This window comes from Pogona vitticeps, chromosome 12 (assembly GCF_051106095.1).
Source record: "Pogona vitticeps strain Pit_001003342236 chromosome 12, PviZW2.1, whole genome shotgun sequence".
Classification (NCBI taxonomy): domain Eukaryota; kingdom Metazoa; phylum Chordata; class Lepidosauria; order Squamata; family Agamidae; genus Pogona; species Pogona vitticeps.
Window position 1 is genome coordinate 13,583,184 of NC_135794.1, and position 19,147 is coordinate 13,602,330.

At 40.5% G+C, this 19,147-nt stretch overlaps 1 protein-coding gene across 1 annotated transcript in view; it reads left to right on the forward strand.

Annotated features, from left to right (window-relative positions):
- The window catches only part of ITGA11 (integrin subunit alpha 11), a 157,076-nt gene that overhangs the window by 102,627 nt on the left and 35,302 nt on the right, over nt 1–19,147 (forward strand). The window contains exons 16-22 of the mRNA XM_072982185.2: nt 1,131–1,297; nt 2,361–2,503; nt 4,557–4,667; nt 5,347–5,432; nt 5,853–6,060; nt 12,358–12,456; nt 17,149–17,225. Of these exons, the coding sequence (XP_072838286.2) occupies nt 1,131–1,297; nt 2,361–2,503; nt 4,557–4,667; nt 5,347–5,432; nt 5,853–6,060; nt 12,358–12,456; nt 17,149–17,225 (891 nt within the window). The remainder of the gene's footprint in view (nt 1–1,130; nt 1,298–2,360; nt 2,504–4,556; nt 4,668–5,346; nt 5,433–5,852; nt 6,061–12,357; nt 12,457–17,148; nt 17,226–19,147) is intronic.

Genomic DNA, 19,147 nt, shown 5'->3' on the forward strand with positions numbered 1-19,147 from the left:
CTTTGCACTTATCTCTGCTAAATTTTAAAACAGCAGAATGAAATTTAACAGGGATAAGTGTGAAGTTCTACACATAAGGAAAAAATCCAAATACACATTTCCAAGATGGGGGATACTTGACTCTGTTAGGCTACAAGTGAGAAGCATCTTGGAATTGTTGGAGATTAAATGCTGAATATTAACCAACAGTGTGATGTGGCTGCAAAAAAAGGCGAATTTGTTTTTAGCATGCTTTAACAGGAATATAGCCTCCAAATCCCATGAGGTGCTAGTGCCCCTCCATTCAGCGTTGGTTAAGCCTCATCTAGAGTGCTGTGCCCAGTTCTGGACACCACGCTTCAAGAAGGATGCCAGCAAACTGGAGCAAGTTCAGAGGAGGGTAACAAGGATGACCAAAGGACTAGAAACCAAGCTCTATGAGGAAAAAATGAAAGAGATGGGCAAGCTTAGCCTTAAGAAAAAAAGACTGATGGGAGATAGGATAGCACTTTTCCATATCCACTGAGGATTGGTTCCAAGACCCCTATTGATACTGAAAACTGTGGATAATAGCAAATGCTACGTATATATATTGGTAACAGAAAAAAACAAAAAATGCACATTAATTACCAGAACTGGCCACTAGAGGGCACAAGAGACCATGCTATGTATTTCACTAACAAGTATTCATAGCACAATCTCTGGCTCCCTCTAGTGGTAATACATGTGAAAATAGTTTTTTTCTGGGTTTTTATTTCTTTTAATATTTTTACTATTTTCAGACCGTAGATAAATGAATCCGTGGATACGGATTCTGTGGATAAGGTGGCCCCACTATATTTCACTGATAGTCATACAGAGGAGGGGCATGATCCATTCTGCAATGGACAGAATTACCCCAGAAATCCGTGAGCACTCCAACACTCCATTTAAGAGTGGATTGGACAACCATCTGTCAGATCTGCTTTGGAATCCTGCACTGACTCTAGTTGGACTCGATGGCCTTATAATGCCCTTCCAATTATTCTATAATTCTGTGCTATCACTCTGTATGTTGCAATGGCATTTCTGGCTGAAGTGCAGCCTTTGTCCATACTGTGTACCAGTGATGAATTTCAGGATACCAGCAGGCTATCTTTCTTTTCCCTAAGGTCCCGCAGTGTTGTTCAGGTCAATGCCAGTATTCAGTTTGAACCTTTACAAATCAACATTTTCAACAAGGACTGCATTAGGAATGGAAAGGATGCTACTTGTCTGTCTGCATTTGTTTGCTTCACTGCCATTTTCCTCTCATCTCATTTTCAGATGGCAAATGTCGGTAAGTAACAATCCTTGCCTTCATCCTGATTTGCTGTTACCACTGATCATATCTCTAGAGATTGGGATTTTACCTTCTAATGCTACTGTGCCCTGGAGATTCAGGGCAACTATGAAGATTTAAAACATATATAATAAGTTAGATCTCAGCTGCATAGCTGTAAGAAGTGGTATAATTAATATTTTGAGGACTGAAATATATTTATCTTGGTTTTGCAGAGGTGAGATGGGTGAGGTATAAATTCAATAAATAAATAAATATATCTATTTGCCATCATGATTTTCTTCACCTATATATCTTGCATTTAAGATGCCTTGAAAACATGCTGAGTTACAGCTAATCAAGAGCAATATATATTCACCTTAATCCTGATCTTAAACTGCAAAATCCCTAGTTCAAATCTTGCACCAGACACTAGATGGTGTTAAATAAGCCACTACCTCTTAGCCTCCCCACATTTTCAGAATTAGAATCCATTACACTGTGCAAGTAGTATGATTTATTTTCATTTACAACTTGGGAACAATGGCAAATTAATAATAACCGCTCTGAGTGTTTCTATTTTAAAAGAATATAAATGATTTAAAAGGAATTTGTAACAGCACTAGATATAGTATCTACAGATGATATAACAAGCAGAATTCTATATGTTCAGCAAACAATGGAACTAGAGATGGAATGATCAACCCTTGTTTTTGCATTTCAAGCACCATACAACCTGAGAAATACAGCATGCTTGTTGAGCATTAAAAATATGGTTTAATCATGAGGTTCTTGTCTTTTTACGGTCCTGTAATTCATGGTGTGATTCCCAGTGTGGTGTAGTAGATAGAGTGACAGACTAGGACTCTGGCAAACAGAGTTCAAATCCCTGCTCCACCATGGAAACTGACTGGTAAAACCACTCCTTAAATATCTCACTTACATTGAAGCCCTATTAAGGTTGTTGTGTTGACTCTGATTTGATGATACAAAATGCATACAACTGACTGTGTGTGAGAGAGAGGGAGGGGAGGGAGAGGGTAGAAGGGAGACTTTATACTTTAAACATCAATTATTTCAGCACTGAATTACAACATCACCATTGATGCACGACGGTACATTCCACGAGCCCACCTGGATGAAAATGGAGAGAGATTCATCCATAAGACAACTGTGTTGTTTGCAGGGCAACAACAATGTGAGAGGCTCGATTTTCATGTCTTGGTAAGTGTAAATAGAGCACTATAAATTGCCAGCAAAAGCAGCTTGGACCTACATCCAGTTGTTAGTCACTAATAAATCAATGGTATTCAAATATATGTTGATATACTGTACATGAAAGGCCAAAACTTTCCTCCTTCCCTTTTTCACCCTTGCCTCCATGTAACCGCCTCCCAACCTGAAGTCCTTGCAGGGCTCCTTATGGGGAGCGAGCATGTGCCCAAAGTCTCAGCCACCCACTCCCATGGCTTTCTTGAAAATATAGCAAAACCAAAGTTCAAAACTAGTTGTAAACAACAATGGACATACGTACAAAAAATAGAGTCTTTGTTGCCCAGTGATATTTCCTCAGAGGTAAAGTCAATCTGACTTCCCATTGAGAGAACTGCACATTCAAGGTATTACTACAATGTATTATGTATTAAAAGTTTTGAGTAGCAATTAGATTTAGGCCTTTGCTTTGAATTTTGCACTTCAGAAGCAACAGCAAATCCCTTCTACAGACATCACAAGAAATATGTGACTAAGAAAATGCATAGCTTAACTTTGCTAGTGTGTAATTATTTATAAGACAATAGCCTTAAAAATGTTTCCAGTACTACCTTTTGGCTGAAATTAGAGATGGGATTAGACGAATACCCCTGCACAGGTGGCGATAATGAGGGTCCAGCCCCATGGGGCCGGACGGTCCACTCAGAATTCTGCCACTGCCGCCAGGTCCGTGATCCTTCCTATCACTCCAGAGCTTGCGACCTGTGAGACACTCTTTGACCTGGCAGAGAGGCTTGTCATCCCAAGCTGATCGCGAGCTCCGGAGCCATTGGAAGAATCCCAGCGCTCGCAGTAGCGGCAGAATTGTGAGTGGACCATCCAGCCCCATGGGGGTTGGACCCTCATTATCGCCGTGTGCGGGATTTGTATAGGAATACGAATACCTCCATCTCTAGTTGAAATCTTATTGCTCAGTCAGTGGGGATTTGCTGAGCCGATTTCTCCATATATCCCATTGATTCAAATGTGTCTACTCATTTGAAGTTGCAGTTATGAGAGTAGAGTAGTCCTGATTGAATCAATGAAAATTGTAGATTATTATAGTCCAGGAGACTGAAAAAAGTCCAGAATCTGCACACCAAGTCCTCTTAAGAGGAATATGCCATGACATAAATAATTAGGACAGGAAGAAAGTGGGGCTTTAAATGTCAGGACACAGGTTTTAAAATATGTCCTTGATCTAACAGTCAGCCAATGCAATGCCCTATGATGATGAGAAATACAGTATGAGATTCATGAAGTAAGTTTAAAAGCACTCATACCACACTATTCTGCACCTTATCATCATCATCATCATCATCATCATCATCATCATCATCATCATCATCATCATCATCATCATCATCATCATCATCATCATGTGGGAAATTGCATACCTTGGCTGTCTCATTCACAAATGAATGGAGAGACAGCCGGTCATCCACTAGAACACTGAGATCTGTGGTCTATGAGACTGGGGTCACCCAAAAACCTTGGAGAGAAAGAGGAGGGATAGTTAATGGGTGGACAAGATGATCTAAACAAAAGACCAGGACTTCAGTCTTACCCATTTTCAGTTTGAGATAATGAGAATACATCCACAATGAGTTGCCTAATAGGCATCCCGTCAAGGAAGTCCAAACTTCATCACTATGCTCACAATAAGATTTGGGGGTCATGAGTATAAATGTGATAATGAAAGCCCAAACTAGAAATTAAATTCAGTGGGCTTTCTCTAGTGTAACTTGTTATGCTAGCAACAGGATTTCAATCAGTGTATTCATACATAGTATTCTTAAATGTTTAGCCATTTGTGATCTGCAGGAAGGAAAGAGTGGTCTTCTCTCTTGTTTTGCCATAGATAATCAGTATTTTTTTGTTTTCAAGCCGGATTTGCCCAACAGAGTGAAGAAGAGATTTCTCTGTCTTTTTCTCTCCAGTCTAGCGTTGCTGTGAGTAGTCTTATATGAAAAGAAATAACTGTGAAATAAACCATAATAATGGTTATTCCTTGCTCCTTCTCCAGGATACAGCAGACTATGTGAAGCCAGTGACCTTTTCTGTTCATTATGAGCTGGAGAGTTCTGACAGTGGTCCAGTGATGGATGACGGGTGGCCAACCTCACTAAAAGTTGCTGTGCGTAAGAGTTGCTGTGCTGCGTTACACTGGCCAGAAAATAGATGTGTAGTCTTTAAAATGTGCTGAATACTCTTCACCAAGCACTTTAAGAACATTTTCCCATAGTCTAGGTCCACAAAAGCTCTTTCAATTGAAGATTTTGGGTCTCAGGGGCCAGGAACTGGACATGAAGAGGCAGTAAGAGTGGAGGGAGGCCTGGAGGTCAGGGTGATATAGGAATATGGGGAAGCAGAAAGGAAGCCAAGAAATGGAGTTTATATAGTGTAGCATACAAGAATATCAATAGATGGTTTATATAGTGTATATAGGTAATAGTCTGAAAGATTGTATTTGAACATCTGAAAGCAAAGCAAGCCTATTGTTTAAAGGTCTTCTAGTTCTCATTTTTCAATCCAAGGATTGAAAGATGTGAATTGACTAAATTGTCTCTTGACAACACAGATCAGTTTGAACAATCACAAAACAAGCAATATGTGCGATTAGGACCATTTTTCTGCTCAGCACATTAACTGTTAGATCCCAAACCCTTCATACTATTTTAAATAGTATGAGTTTCACATTGCAATTTGGATTGCCCCCAAATGTTAAGGATACCTAGTTTCCAAAATTCCTTCTTATATTGCCATGTAAAAAGCCAAAAAAATCAAACATTTTTTCTCTATGCTCTGTCTCACAGGTACCTTTCTGGAATGGCTGTAATGAGGATGAACACTGCATTCCAAATTTGGTACTTGATGCTAAAACTGATATTCCAACTGCCATGTGAGTAAATAAACCACTATGAAAATCCCTCCTGAGCCAGAAATCAGGGAAACAAATCAGAGGATTTCAGAGAACCCTTGTAGATTTCCTGGTCCTTAGACAATATTATGGGAAGTCACCCTGCCTTGATGGATTTATTTTCTTTTTGCTTTGCCTAAACAGGTATAATGCAGTACATTTATCTATAATAAACAGCAATTCCATATAAAGGAAATTACTGCTTATTATAGATAATAAAATAAGGGGATTTTATGTAAGAACTTGGATTGGAGCATTCAATCAGTCTCCAGGGGTACTTTTCTTTTTTAACATAACATTGGCAGCTAATTTATTTATTTAAAATATTTTAAAACACTTTAAGGTACAGTAAGGTCCTCAAAGCAATGTACAATAAAATAGATTTTGAAACTCTTTTCCTAGGGAATACTGCAGACGTATCCTGAGAAAGTCACATTCAGATTGCTCCGACTACACACTCTCTTTTGATACCTCCATTTTTGTCATAGAGAGCTCCAGGAGAAGGGTGGCAGTAGACGTTACACTGGAGAACAGAGGAGAAAATGCATATAACACTTTTCTCAATATTTCCTTCTCAAGAAACCTACAGTTTGCAAGCTTGATCCAAAAGGTGAGGAACCTCTTTATATTCTCACAAAGTGTAAGTTTTACAGCAGAAGACCTTAGAACAAAACTAGATGTGGTGATAAGTGCATCCTTGCTTTTAATGTGTACCTTAAAAATCCAAGTATAGTCACTGTAGGAGGCTGATGACCAGGCAGGATCACAGCAAGTAGAGGGGCATTTAAACCAAGATTGCCAGAGGGAATATCTTCCAGAATTTCAATCTGCTTCATTCTTGCTGATTATTTACATTTTAAACAACATGAATGCTAAATGCAAAGATGCATTTTATGTTGCATTAAGTTTGTCCCTGAAAATTGGAGAGTAGGATTTGTATTGGATATCAATATACAGAACTAAAGCCCAGAGGTCATATTTTTTTAGGCACAGTGGCTTTTGGAGAAAGTGATTTTGACCAGAGGAATGGAGGGGATGTGCTCAATCCTTCCCCCTCTCCCCAGCATCAAAAAAATGTTGGTAAAGAAAATATATTTATGGGAATCTGGAGGGAAAGATGCAGTTTGGGGGCCAGGGAAAAAATGGAGTCAATCATCTTCACTGCAATGCTTGTGTGCATCTGGTCATTTGCACAACAGAAGCAGTTAGGGTACTTATTTTCCCCTCTTCTGGAGCTGTTTTTGTAGAAGAAGGTTGGGGAACATGTGGCATTCCCAGTGTTTTGGGGGGTGTACCTCCCATCTCCCCTAGCCAGTGTAACCAATGATGAGGTTTGGGGCTGGCATGGTCCCCTTTCATCAGGCAGGGTAGACTGTCCACCTCAGTGAGCCTGGCATTGACCTTTCCAACATGTAGCTCCCCAATAGATTGGGAAAGAGATGGCTACAGGATATACCCTTGAAGAGGCAGATGTAGCTCTGGAGGGGCCAGCTTCTTAAGTAGGGGCTAGCAGGCGCAGATGGGCAGACGCTGCTGACTGGGATACATGCGAGGCCAAAGAGGTGAGACCAATTGAGGTGCCCTCAAGGGAGGGCTGGAAAGTGGTTCATCAAGGGGACCCTGGCACAGGATCAACTTGCTGGTACCACCAGAGGAAGCAGCCCAGGTGTGCCAAGGGAAGGCCCAACGCCAAGCCAAGAACCAGAGCCAAGCATGCTGTCACCACTGACGAGCCCAAGAGCTAGCCAGCCCCTCGAGAGGTGAAGCCTCTCCCCGATTTGCATGCCCACTCTCACTGCCCCAAACCTGAGATGGAACCAGTTGGGTTGGCCTATTCTTCAACCATGCCATGGCTAAGACCTACCAGGATTACAGATGAGGAGGAGAGGCCAGGAGTCCCTACAACCACACAGCTTGCTACCCACTTGCAGGGGCAACTAACTGATTCCACCCAGCACTATTGTTGTGTCCTACCCGCCTGCGTGGGGTCCTGAAATTGATAGAGGAGAAAGTTCTACACAGTAGAGACGCCCACCAGAAGGTTATGGGAGTTGACCAGGACTGAGTCATAAAATTTGTGGTACCTTTTATCAACCATTAAGAATATAAAACAAAAAGAAAAGAAAAGAAAAGAAATTCAATGATAAATCATCTTCAAGGCTTCGCCTTTTGTTTTATCATTGAAAGCTCGCTGTTTGTTTTTTGTTTTACATTCTTAATGGTTGATTAAAGATATCGCCTGCTCCTGCATTTGTGTTGTTTCCATGACCATGAAGACTTTTCCTGATTTTCACAAAACCAGTGAGTGTCCAGTTGACTCAGTGTTGAGCCAGGTCTTGTTGGCCGAGTTCATTTAAGTTGCCTTTGTGTTAATAAGACATTTTAGTTTGAAGCAACCTTTGGTGTCATGGAGGGATGGTTGGCGCTCCAGTCCAGCAACATCTCCAGGACCACATATTGTGCATCCATTCTCTAGAAAAAACAAATTTTGCGATTTCCACTAAATACATTCCACTATAAAATGCCTTTCTGCTTTCAAAATCTAAACCATATGTAAAGTAACCAGCGATTCTATATCGTAGTTCTGCATGGGGGACTGATCTCCCAACAGAATTAACAGGGTAGAAAACAAACAAACAACATCTTCAGTGTACTGCTGGCTTAGAGCCAAAATCTACAGTATCTGTCTGACCACAGCTGTGAGAATCCTATGAGCATGAGGTCAATAGCAATTATATGACCTGCATTATTTCCATATGTGCCCAACTAATCTTTAACTGAGAACATTATTTTTTATTAAATGTAATGCTGGGTTCCTTCTAAGTTTTGTCAACTTCCTGTAGGACATGCAAGGGTAATTCATGAGGACAGATTGATAGAACTGCCTTGTTCAGAGGCAGGCACTTATAGTACTGGGGAATAACAAAGAGAATCTCCATGTGGCACTTCTGGGTGTCCAAAGTCAAAAGGACTCTTGATTTTACCCAGGAGGGGCAGCTTAATGTTCACACCTAGTGGGAAATGAATGGACATTACAAAATAAGAATTGCACTATGGACAGTGTATTTATTTGATTTATATCCCGTTTTCTCCCAGAGCTGGGGTTCAAGATGCCTTACAAGATAAAGCAGATGCAGGTTAACTATGGGGTAATTATAATTACTAAAATACAATAAACTAAGTATAACATTAAAACAGTAAATAGTTTGAATCACGTCAATTTAAAAAATGATAACAAATGAAAGCAGTAAGAGGTCTATTATAATTCTTTCCCTTAAAACAGCCAGTCAGTTGTTGAAAGTTTGCCAGAATAAAAAAGGGGTTGCCAGCCAGAAAAATGACAACAGGAAGATGACCAGTCTAGCCTTTTTTTTAAAGAAGGGATCACCAAGGAGTTCAGTGTCATATAGATTGGACCAGGACTGATTCAAACTGTATTTCCATTGAGCTCTCTCACAACTCAGGAGGAAAGTGACAACACAGTATGGAAACCGAGACACTTCAAGCAGAATCAAGAAGCACTTTGTGGCTGTGCTAATTATAGCATTTTCAAGCCCATGGCATCATCTGATCCTTTACATTTCTTCCCCATCCATTGCTAGTACTTTTGTTTTTAGGAGGCAAAAGGCACTGTAGATAGTATTCCCTTCATCTTTTGAATTCCCAGAGCCAGTGAAACCCAAACTTTGGCTCCACAACCTTACTCACTTACCCCAAAAGATTTTAAACAATGAAGTATTATATTGGACCGCTGCCCATCAAGAGACCAGAAATACCATATAATTCTTTACACCATTGGCAATAAGACATGTAACTTGCCTATTTCATAATTTACACATCAGAAGTACATCTTTGTGTGTGAAGAACCCCATCATGCTCCATGCATTTATTCCTCCACATATTTGTTAGATGGCTGCCCACATAAATATGTTGTGCCTGGCTTTCTCTGCATTTTCTACATACCTAATTAAGGACGTTTTGTAGAAAGAACATTTTTCCTTCCTATTTCCAAACTCTACAAGTTTTGCAAAGCCACAAAGCAGCTTGAGCACAAGATTACCTACCAATTGCCACTTCTCCAGATTGACTCAAATATACTCAAATTATTAACTCCTTTCTCCTTTCTCCTTGTGGTTTTCAAAAGCATCTCTTTCCTCTTTTCCCCCTGCCCAATCTGCGTCTACTTTTACGGCCAAGTTTCAGTCAGGAGTGATTTTTGTCTCCTTAGTTACTGTGTCTTTGTAAATAAAAGGCTTAGACTGGAGAGTGAGCTATATTTTTGAACTGGGCCAGCTGATGCCACAGCTAACTGCCGATATATAGTGAATGGAAAATGGAAGAAAATGCGGGTTTGCCAAGCATCTGTTCACCACTTGGAGGACATGTAAGGTTTTGCTGACAGCCAGCCAGTGTCTGGGAATGCTTTTATTTCTTAAAATGCCTCTGATTTATAATTTTCATATGGGAACATCCACGTCAGCCCCTTTGTCATCATGGGTCTTGCATACCTGAGCTTCAATTAAAACAGCATTCTATACTTGTGCCAGCCCACAAATGTTTGTAATTCTAATACTGGTAGAGATAGTGAGCAAAGAAGAGAAACAACAATTGCTAATTTTATTCCAAAGATTATGACAAATGCTATGATAAATGTCTTTTAGCACTCATATCTGACAATGTGTTATCTTAGTTATGTAGTTTAAATAACAAGTTTAGGGACAAAAAATAGGTATGTCCACTGCCTTTGATCCCTGTAAGCTTTCCAAAATCGCCTAGAGGCCAACTACACAGGCTTTTAAATCTGCTGTTTGATCCCCTTCTAAATACAGTGATCAAATGACCTTTGTTGAAGCAAACAAGTCCCCCCCCCCAGAGCAATCCTATCCTTTCTGAGTCACTGTGATGGGCTTCTACTTTTTTGGTGCAGGAAGGATTGCTGTGGTTTGGATAGGTTCTAGTGCATGTGATTTCTGGAACCAATCCAAAGCAAGTCTTCTGATTTGAATTTACCAATATTTTGAAGTGGCTTAATAAGCAGACCACTTCAGGATACTGGCAAATTTATCACTTCATTTGCTCCTTGGCAGAAGGGCAGAGGAAGCGAATTTTTTTTCACTGAACATGGACCATTGCTGATGCAATGCATCATCATATTAATTTTTTAAATAAATCTTTCATTTGCCTTATCTTAAAGCCCTGATAAACTGCCCACAGTCAAATCCCTAGCAGTGGCCTTGGCTGCAGGCAGCTTCTCAACCAGTCCTTTAAGAGAAGGCAAAGAAAAGATTTCTAGTTTTTTTCTATAACTGATGCAACACATCAGCAATAATCCATATACAGTCAACAAAGTTTCACTTCCCCTGCTCCTCTGCTGAGGAGCAGAGGAAGGGATTAGTTTGCTCATAACTGATGGCTCACATATTGAGCTACTTCATTATATTGGCAGGAGCAAGTTCTATGTGAACTATCATGTTTGATTAGATCACTTTAGTCAACTTTTCCAAATCAGTCCACACTAGCTTGCTCCCTGCCACTTGTGTTCCCACACCCCTACTTAGTTTCTGTAGAAAAGATGCTGCTAACCTGAATGGACCTGCATAGTCTGGTTCACCAGAGCAGTAGCTGAATGCACCCATTTAAAAGATTAAGTCTCATTTGTGATGACTACTAGAGTTCAGGTTTCAGCAAATTTTAAATATCTTCCTCTTTTCATCATTGTAGACAGAACTGTAGTAAATGGCTAAGTGTTGACAGTGCACATAAACACTTTGCTATAATTTTTGGACAAATTGTACTCTCTGTCCCTCTTTATTCATAAATATGCTGAGCTTGCTGCTGAGGCCTCACTGATCCACAGAACATAACAGTACAGCTGCCTTTTGTTGGTTTAAAAAGCTTGCCAGTGGAAAACAGTCAGGAAATTTAGCCACAAACTAAGAAAAGTGCAAAATTCTGATGGATTGATGGAATCTGACCAAAGAAAAACATTAGTAGGTGAAACCAGAGCAAATATGGGGGTAGTGATTAAGGAAGTATTCTGTTTGCTTATATAAATGAATTAGAAATGTGTAGCTATCCTTCTTAAGAAAGACATTTCCTATAAGTATGGGGTAGGGCATCTTGGAGGTTATCACAGGATCTTAGGAGGTGCATCTTACCTGAATGGGATAAAGTGCATTCTTCCTGTTGAGCTAGAACACAAGTAGACAAAATAACTCTTGAAAGCAGACTCTTACTAACTCACATTGGATTTACTGCATGAATTGTGAAGATGGGTGCTTGGAAAGATCTCTACATGGCATTATGAATCTGTAGGACTAGATATGAAAGATTATTTAGGAGGAAGAGGCAATTATCCCTTTCATTCATTTCCTGTGCTGCTGTCCTAGTTCCACTGGGGAGAGGCAAGATTCTCTCTTGTCTGTCTAAGGAGGAGGCATCTTACCTTTGTTTTCTAGAGATGAAAGGGACAACTATGGCTCCTGATATCTCCAGCTTAGGCTCAGATTTCTATAGTCTTTTTTTATCCCAAAGGTATTTTTCTAATAGACACAAGTTTTCTTATGTGGATATAATTCCTTTTCAAAAGGGGAAATGTGCCCAGGGAACCGTTCTCAAAGGGTTGAATCCACATGTTATCATTGCTCCTATACTCTCCAACACTAGTATGACTGGTTTTCCAATACAGCCCTTCTGTGTTATAGGAATGGGCTACGACTGCATCCAAGCAGGCAAAGCAACCTGCTTTTATGGAATAATTAAACAGAAGGAGTGACAGGTCAGGAAATAACACTCTATTTAAATGCTCCATCTTAAGCTGCCTGGCATCAGGATTTTCCATAGTCTTTATCTCATGCAAAACTAGCTGCAGTTTGCAATGCACATTCTTATTCCCTCCTCATTTCAGGATGACCTGGACATTAACATAGAATGTATGTCTGAAGAGAAGCATCGAAACTGGAGGATTTGCAACATCAGCTATCCATTCTTCCGGGCCAAAGCAAAGGTAAAAACAGAGACACACAAAAGAATGTGTGAAATAAAGCAAGCAGCAATCCATTTTGAAGTACAGGTTTTACCACACCTTGTACTAGAAACCCAAAAGCCATTGATCAGAGCCAGCAAAAAGACATTGGCTTAGGCACTGACTGAGGGATGCATGATGCTCCTGAGCACAATCTGAGCACAGGAATTTGCAATCAGCACAGGTCACAAGCCATTATTAGTTTTTCTCTATTCTCTCTCTCTCTCTCTCTCTCTCTCACACACACACACACACACACACACACACACACAATTTATTCCTCCAGGGGTTATCTTTCAGCAACCTTCTGTCAGGGGGAGTAAGTGACACTGTGATCAGACAGGTGTTTTTGGGGGGGTCACTTTTGGTATGGCGTAAATCAGGGTTTTTTGTCTTGGAGCCACATGAGTTGTGGTCAATAACAACCCATCTTGACCATTTGGCTTACTGTTCCAGTCCTCTTTGGAGTTGTGCAAGGTTGTTTTTTTTTATTATTTTGGAGCAATGGGGAGCACTCCAACAGTCTGTACAGTTGTCTGTTTTGCTTTATTGCATTTTCCAGGGTGACAAACCTGTGTCATTTGCAGTAAGGTGTGGCAGTGAAAGGTACAATGGAGAAACTGCCTTTGTTTTTTTTTTCTTCTCACAACATTTTAAATGTTTTTCTAGTGCTATTCTAGATACATTGGAAGTAACTTTGCTAGCTTTATCTATTAATGTAGCACTGTGTCACTTACTAAATTAAAAATATATTTGACCCCTGGCAAGGATATTCTCCGGTCCACTATATGCAGGCATAAGGGTTTGGAAAACTAACTATTCCTCAAAATCTAACCCATCACCCCTACTAGCAAAGCAATTTCACAAGTCTGTGGACTGACAGTTGCAATGTTTGTGCCAAGAAAGATTCATTTTAAAATACTCGGATTACACAAGGAGATATACAGATGTGGCCGATACACAAAATGTGGTAACCTATCCTTAAGACAGAGCAATGATTTTATCGAAAGTAATCATACTTTTTGCAGCTGAAAAATAAGAGGATGTCCAAAGCAAGTTCAAGAGTTCCTGGATGATTATCTAGATCCATTTCATTCTGAATTCAGGGGAGGTTATGGAATAAAGAATGCTTTTGTCACCTTGGTGGATGATCTACCTCAGGAACTGGGCAGGGACAATGTGTCTCTGTTGGTTCTGTTTGACTTCCTGGTACTTTTTTATATGGTATCCTTCTGAGATATCTCTATAATGGGACTTGAAGGAATTGTTCTACAGTGACTCCAATCCTTCCTAGAGGGAAGAACTCAGAAGGCCATGCTGAGGGACTTCTGTTTGAGTCCCTGGAGATAGGCTTGTGATATCCCTCGGGGTTCTGTTTTGTCCCCCATGCTATTTGACATCCTCCTCTGGGGGAGAGGTTGTCCAAAGTTTCAAGGCTTGGAGTCATTCAGATGACACCCAACTCTTTCTGTCCTTTCGATCTAATTCCAAGGGAGCTCAGACTGGCCCCCTCTTTGCATTCCTTTCATAAGCAGAAAAATACTTTTTTTTCAGGCTTTTTCTCAGTGACTGGCTGCCAAAGAGTTGGGCTGCTTTTTTTTCTTTGTTTATTGTTTTTCCTCTCCCCTTCCAGTTTTTATATTGTTTGTTTTTAACATTGTAAATTGCTTTTGTGTCATCTTGAGGAGAAAGCAAGATATATTTTTAATAAATATCCACCACAGAATCCCACAAATCTTCGCCTGAACACCCTTCAGAAGGATTGTATTTTAGCTGCATTGTAAGGCTTAGGGCTAAGTTATCACTTTTGTGAAGTGGCTGTGTGTGTATTCTTCCCATGAAGAATGTTCTCTTTTCTTCTTCCCTTTCCTCTCCTCAGAGTGGATATGCCCACATAATGAAGTATTACTCCATGCATCTGATGAAGTTGGCTGTGGTCCCTGAAAGCAATGTTGTAATAAGTGTTCTGAGTTTAAAGGTTTCACAATATTCTTTGCGGCCATGCCCCGCCCCACCCCCACCTTGCATTACCCTCCATGAGCCTTGAGATAGTATATATATATGTCTAAATAAATTATATTCCAAAGTGAACTCAGGAAGGTTTGGGGGCAGATGTATAGGTCTTTTCCTCACTAGTCCTGATGCACATGTGTTTTACAATGCCAGACCACAAAAAAACTGTCTTGCTCGTAGTCATCTGAATGCACAGTTGCACTGGCACAGAACTCAGCTTTGCCCCATCTACCTAATTACGATATCTGTAACCAGTCTAAAAACTATGTTTTAAAATGTGTGGATCTCTTAGTGCCAACACTGACCTTTTGGACAACACCTGGAATACTGTCCACTTGACTGTTCATACTCAAGTGAGGGTCCACCTGCACACCTTTGACATGAATAAGGTCCCTGCTTACAGTTAAATAACATCATCACAGCTGGGAACCTGTTCTCTCTGCTTGACAGCCAAAGAACACAAGGGGATATTTGGAAGAGCAGACTAAGTTCAACATCCGGTTTTCCTCAGCGGCCACCACCCAGGTGCAAAAGGAAAGCAGCAGATAAAAATGAATACCCAGTCTTGCTGTTGTTCCTCAGCAACTAGCATTCAGGGGAATGGTGCCTCCGATCCTGTAGCACGGTATAGCCAACATGATGACCTCATGATCACAGAGACAGTGGGAGAGAGTCTATGTGGATAATATTGGACTAGACTTAAAAGGGAGTTCCTTCATAATTCTATTTTCACAATTGTCTTATATATATTCTCCAGTGGACACTGAGATGTCTCATCTCCTTTTCATTTCCCTCACTTGACTCTTAAAAAAATCCATTTCACGAAGCTGTCATATATGATATACATGGAAAGCAAATTATTTTCCATTGTGCAATAGATGAGAGGAGAGAATACTGGAAGATTTATAAGCAGACTTTTAAAAAATAAATTTAAAAATGAAGAAGACTGGAGGCTTCTCAGACTCAATACCAAGTCTTACCATTGAAACATTTTCTTGACAAGGAATTAACAGTGATTGATTTCATTTAGTCAATGTAGTAGGATTTAGTCCTTGCGATGAAACAGACCTGTGTGCCTTTGGGCCATAAAATGTTACTGTAATATCTCTGCATGGAATACTTATTCGTCTGCCAAAACAAGGAGAAACTGGAATGGAAATTGCAGCCTTGGGAATCCAAGGAGAATTTTATTATTAAAATCAGCAGTGCACAAGTCTTGAGTAAATTTTAAAATAATACTCCTCCAGTCAAAAAAAAATATGGTTTGAATGTAATTTTGGCATCTACGCTCCCCATCAGCACGGTGAGGAGAGTAGGTTTAGATTATAGTTATGTATTTTCTACAGACTCTGCTGCAACCGAAAATACAAAATAACTTCTTCTTCATATATCAAGCTCCCTTTGGTTAAGAGCTTATTTCAAACTAGGTCAACAGAAGCTTCCATCTGCATGGTACCTCTACCATGAGCAGTTACAACATATTATGGGATATGCAGCCGACCTATTCTCACAATGAGTCGCCATCTGTCCATTGAAACCAAACTGATACTTTAGAAATTAGTCATCTAAATCTGAGGTAGCTTCTTATAAGGGTGTGTGAGTTCACCCTTGGTATCATCTAGAAATGGGCATGAAGGGGGGAAAACCAGTGGTTCATAATGGTTTGTGATTCATGGCTAGCCATGAACCACAAACTATCACAACCCCCCCCACACACACACACAACCTCCCAGAGTAGACACATTCTAGATGGGCGGTATATAAATCTAAATAAATAAATAAAATAAACAAAATGAACTTGTTTATTTTTCAGGTACCTGCCAGGGGGAGCCTCCTGCCTGCCCCGCTCCCTGCCCCCATCGCCTCCTTACTTTGTCTTGAAGCCCCTGCTGTCTCGTCTGCCATGGTGACCACCACCATCCTGAGAGGCAGCAGGGCTGGCTTCTTGCGCAGAAGCCAGCTCTGTGGCTTTTGCATCTGCCCACTGCTCAGCTGACAGGTGGGCGCATGCCCTTCTGTGCAAGGAGCCAGGCCTGTTGCCTCTCAGGATGGTGGTGAATGTGGCTTCAAGACAAGGCATGGAGGAGAAGAGGAACAGGGGAGGGAAGGGGCAAACATCCCATTTTGCTGAAGCAAAACAAAGTGCAGAGGGGGGAAAAGTTTGATGCTTTATTCCATTTCAGCAAACCAGGATCCCTGAACCAAGCCACAAACCAGCCCAGTTTGTAGTTTTTTTTCTGGTTTGTGGTTCAGATCATGCCCATCTCTAGTATCATCCTCTCAAAAAAGATAGAACTTCCTTCTCAATGTTTTGTGAATTATTTTTTCCAGGCCCACTTCTCCCACAATCATATGACCACATGTTCCACTTACAATTGGGTTTAGAAGGTCCTGGGTATGTCCAAATCTGTAATATAAATGTATCCTTTGACAAAACTATGTGCGTTTTCTTATTTTTCCAAAGCTGTGCCCATTGTCAAACAGGGGGGTTCTGTTTCAGTACAATGTGCAACCCCAAGGCCAGGGTTTTGGGAGGCTGCACAGGAATGTTCCAGGCAGAGGAAAAATTTGTTCCTGACAATCTACTGTTCACTCCAAAGAAGTATTGGAAATGTTGCTGGTATTTGTTTTAATGGCTCGACCTGTTTTTAATTTCTGCAGGTGACTTTTCGGTTGGATTTTGAGTTCAGCAAGTCTATTTTCCTCCAAGACGTAGAGATCTTTTTGACCGCCAAGAGGTTGGCAATGATATTGTTTTCTCCTTCTTCACTCATTCATCTTCCCCAACCCAGCCAGCTTTTTTCTTCTTTTCATAATGCAACTTGGTTCTCTGTTTACTTTTTATCATGCCTTTCCTGCCTGCTAGAATGCTGCTGCTGACAGCGCCTGCTTCCCCAGGCTATTCCCTACCCTAATTATGATGTACCATTAAGTGGTTACCCTCCCAGTACTCAGAAGTAGTTTACCAGTTCCTCTGGACTGTGCAGCTAGCCCAAGGCCACATAGATGTTACAGCACATAATCCCATCAGCTAGACGAGCTCCAAGCGATCTCAGCTGACCCCTCTCTCAGTGAGGATTCAAAGTCTCAGCCCCTGGTCCCAAAGCCAGATGCAGCAACACAGTGAGCTATACAAGATCAAGGTGGGCACATGGCTGCTAAACATTTATTGAAGTAAATGATCCATGGTATGCTAAAGGCTCAAGATTCCACTCAACATGAAACATTATTTATTTATTTTACTCATGATCCAACCTTTCTCTTCAAAAAAAGAGCGAAAAGGTTGCCAACAACTGTAAAACTCAGATTAAAACAAACCCAGTTAGATCATAGAAACAGATGAAAATTGAAAGTGTCAGTAAACAAACTCCTTCAACCCAGTTCAAAATCCAATGCCAAAAACCTATCTAGAAAAAAAAATGCTATTCGATGCAGGGTGATAGAGAGGCAGCCCATGTACTCTCTTTTGACAAAGAGTTTCTGAGTCTGAGAGGAGCTACCAAGAAAAGGCCCTTGGGATTCTCCACCAAAGGGAGTAGTACCAAGTGAAGGTGTTTCCTGAAGATCTTCAAACCTAGGTAGATTCATAGGGGAGAATTCAGTATTTATAATGGCCTGGTTTGAAGGCTTTACAGAATTGTGCCCCTCCCCAAACAGGACTGGTAGCCAGGAAAGCTTTTGTAACAAAGGGATCAAATCAGGCCTGATGAACATTCTGACCATGGCATTTTGGATGAGCTGAGGCTTCCAAACACTTTTTTTAGTGGCAATCACGTGTATAGCGCATTACAGTAGTCCAAACAAGATACAAATAAGGCATGTGTCGCTTAGAGGTGGGCACGAATCAGAAAAATGGTGATTCATTTTTATTCATGATTCAACAAGGTCAACGAATCACAAATTACAAATTTATTCTGATGAATCAATGCATCAATTTGTTTTTTTAATTTAAAACCCTTTAAAATGCCCCCCAGCACCTTGCAGAGAAGCCTCCCCTGACTTTAGAGGAAAGTCAGGGGTGAAGTTGTGGTTTCGGAGGTCCAAGTTATACACTCAAGGAGGACCCTCCAGAAAAGTTTTCCCCAGGCACCTAGAGACACCAAAATTACAGGGAAGTTTCCCCCGGCTCTCCTCTACAAGCCTTCCAAGTTTGGTGAAAATTGGGTTTTATACATCATTCATAGACCCACAAAGTGCCCCCTCAGGAAAATGCTATTTAGCAACTGGCTTGGGGAAACCCATTCTTCACCAAACTTGGATGAATTGGCATCTCTAGGTCCCTTGGGAGCCATTTTATAGCCAAATAGATCAATGAATCAAAAATTGCTAAAAATGCATTGATTTGTATTCATTGGGGGCATTGATTCATACAAATACGAATCAACAAATTAGTGATTTTTGACTGAATTTGGTGATTCATTTTTTAATTCATGCCCATCTCTAGTCACTGTCATTAGACGTTAGGCCCATTAGTATTAGCATGCAAATAAACTCTTGACTACTGTTAAAACTTGGTTCAGGGTTAAAATTTTGTCCACTGAGCTATCTTTCACCTAATCAGGAAGGTCTCTGCCTTATGTAGAGGAAGTTTAAGTTTGTTCACTGAATTAGAACCACAACAGCTGCTTTGGATTTAAATGGAAAGGAAACATAGAATTGA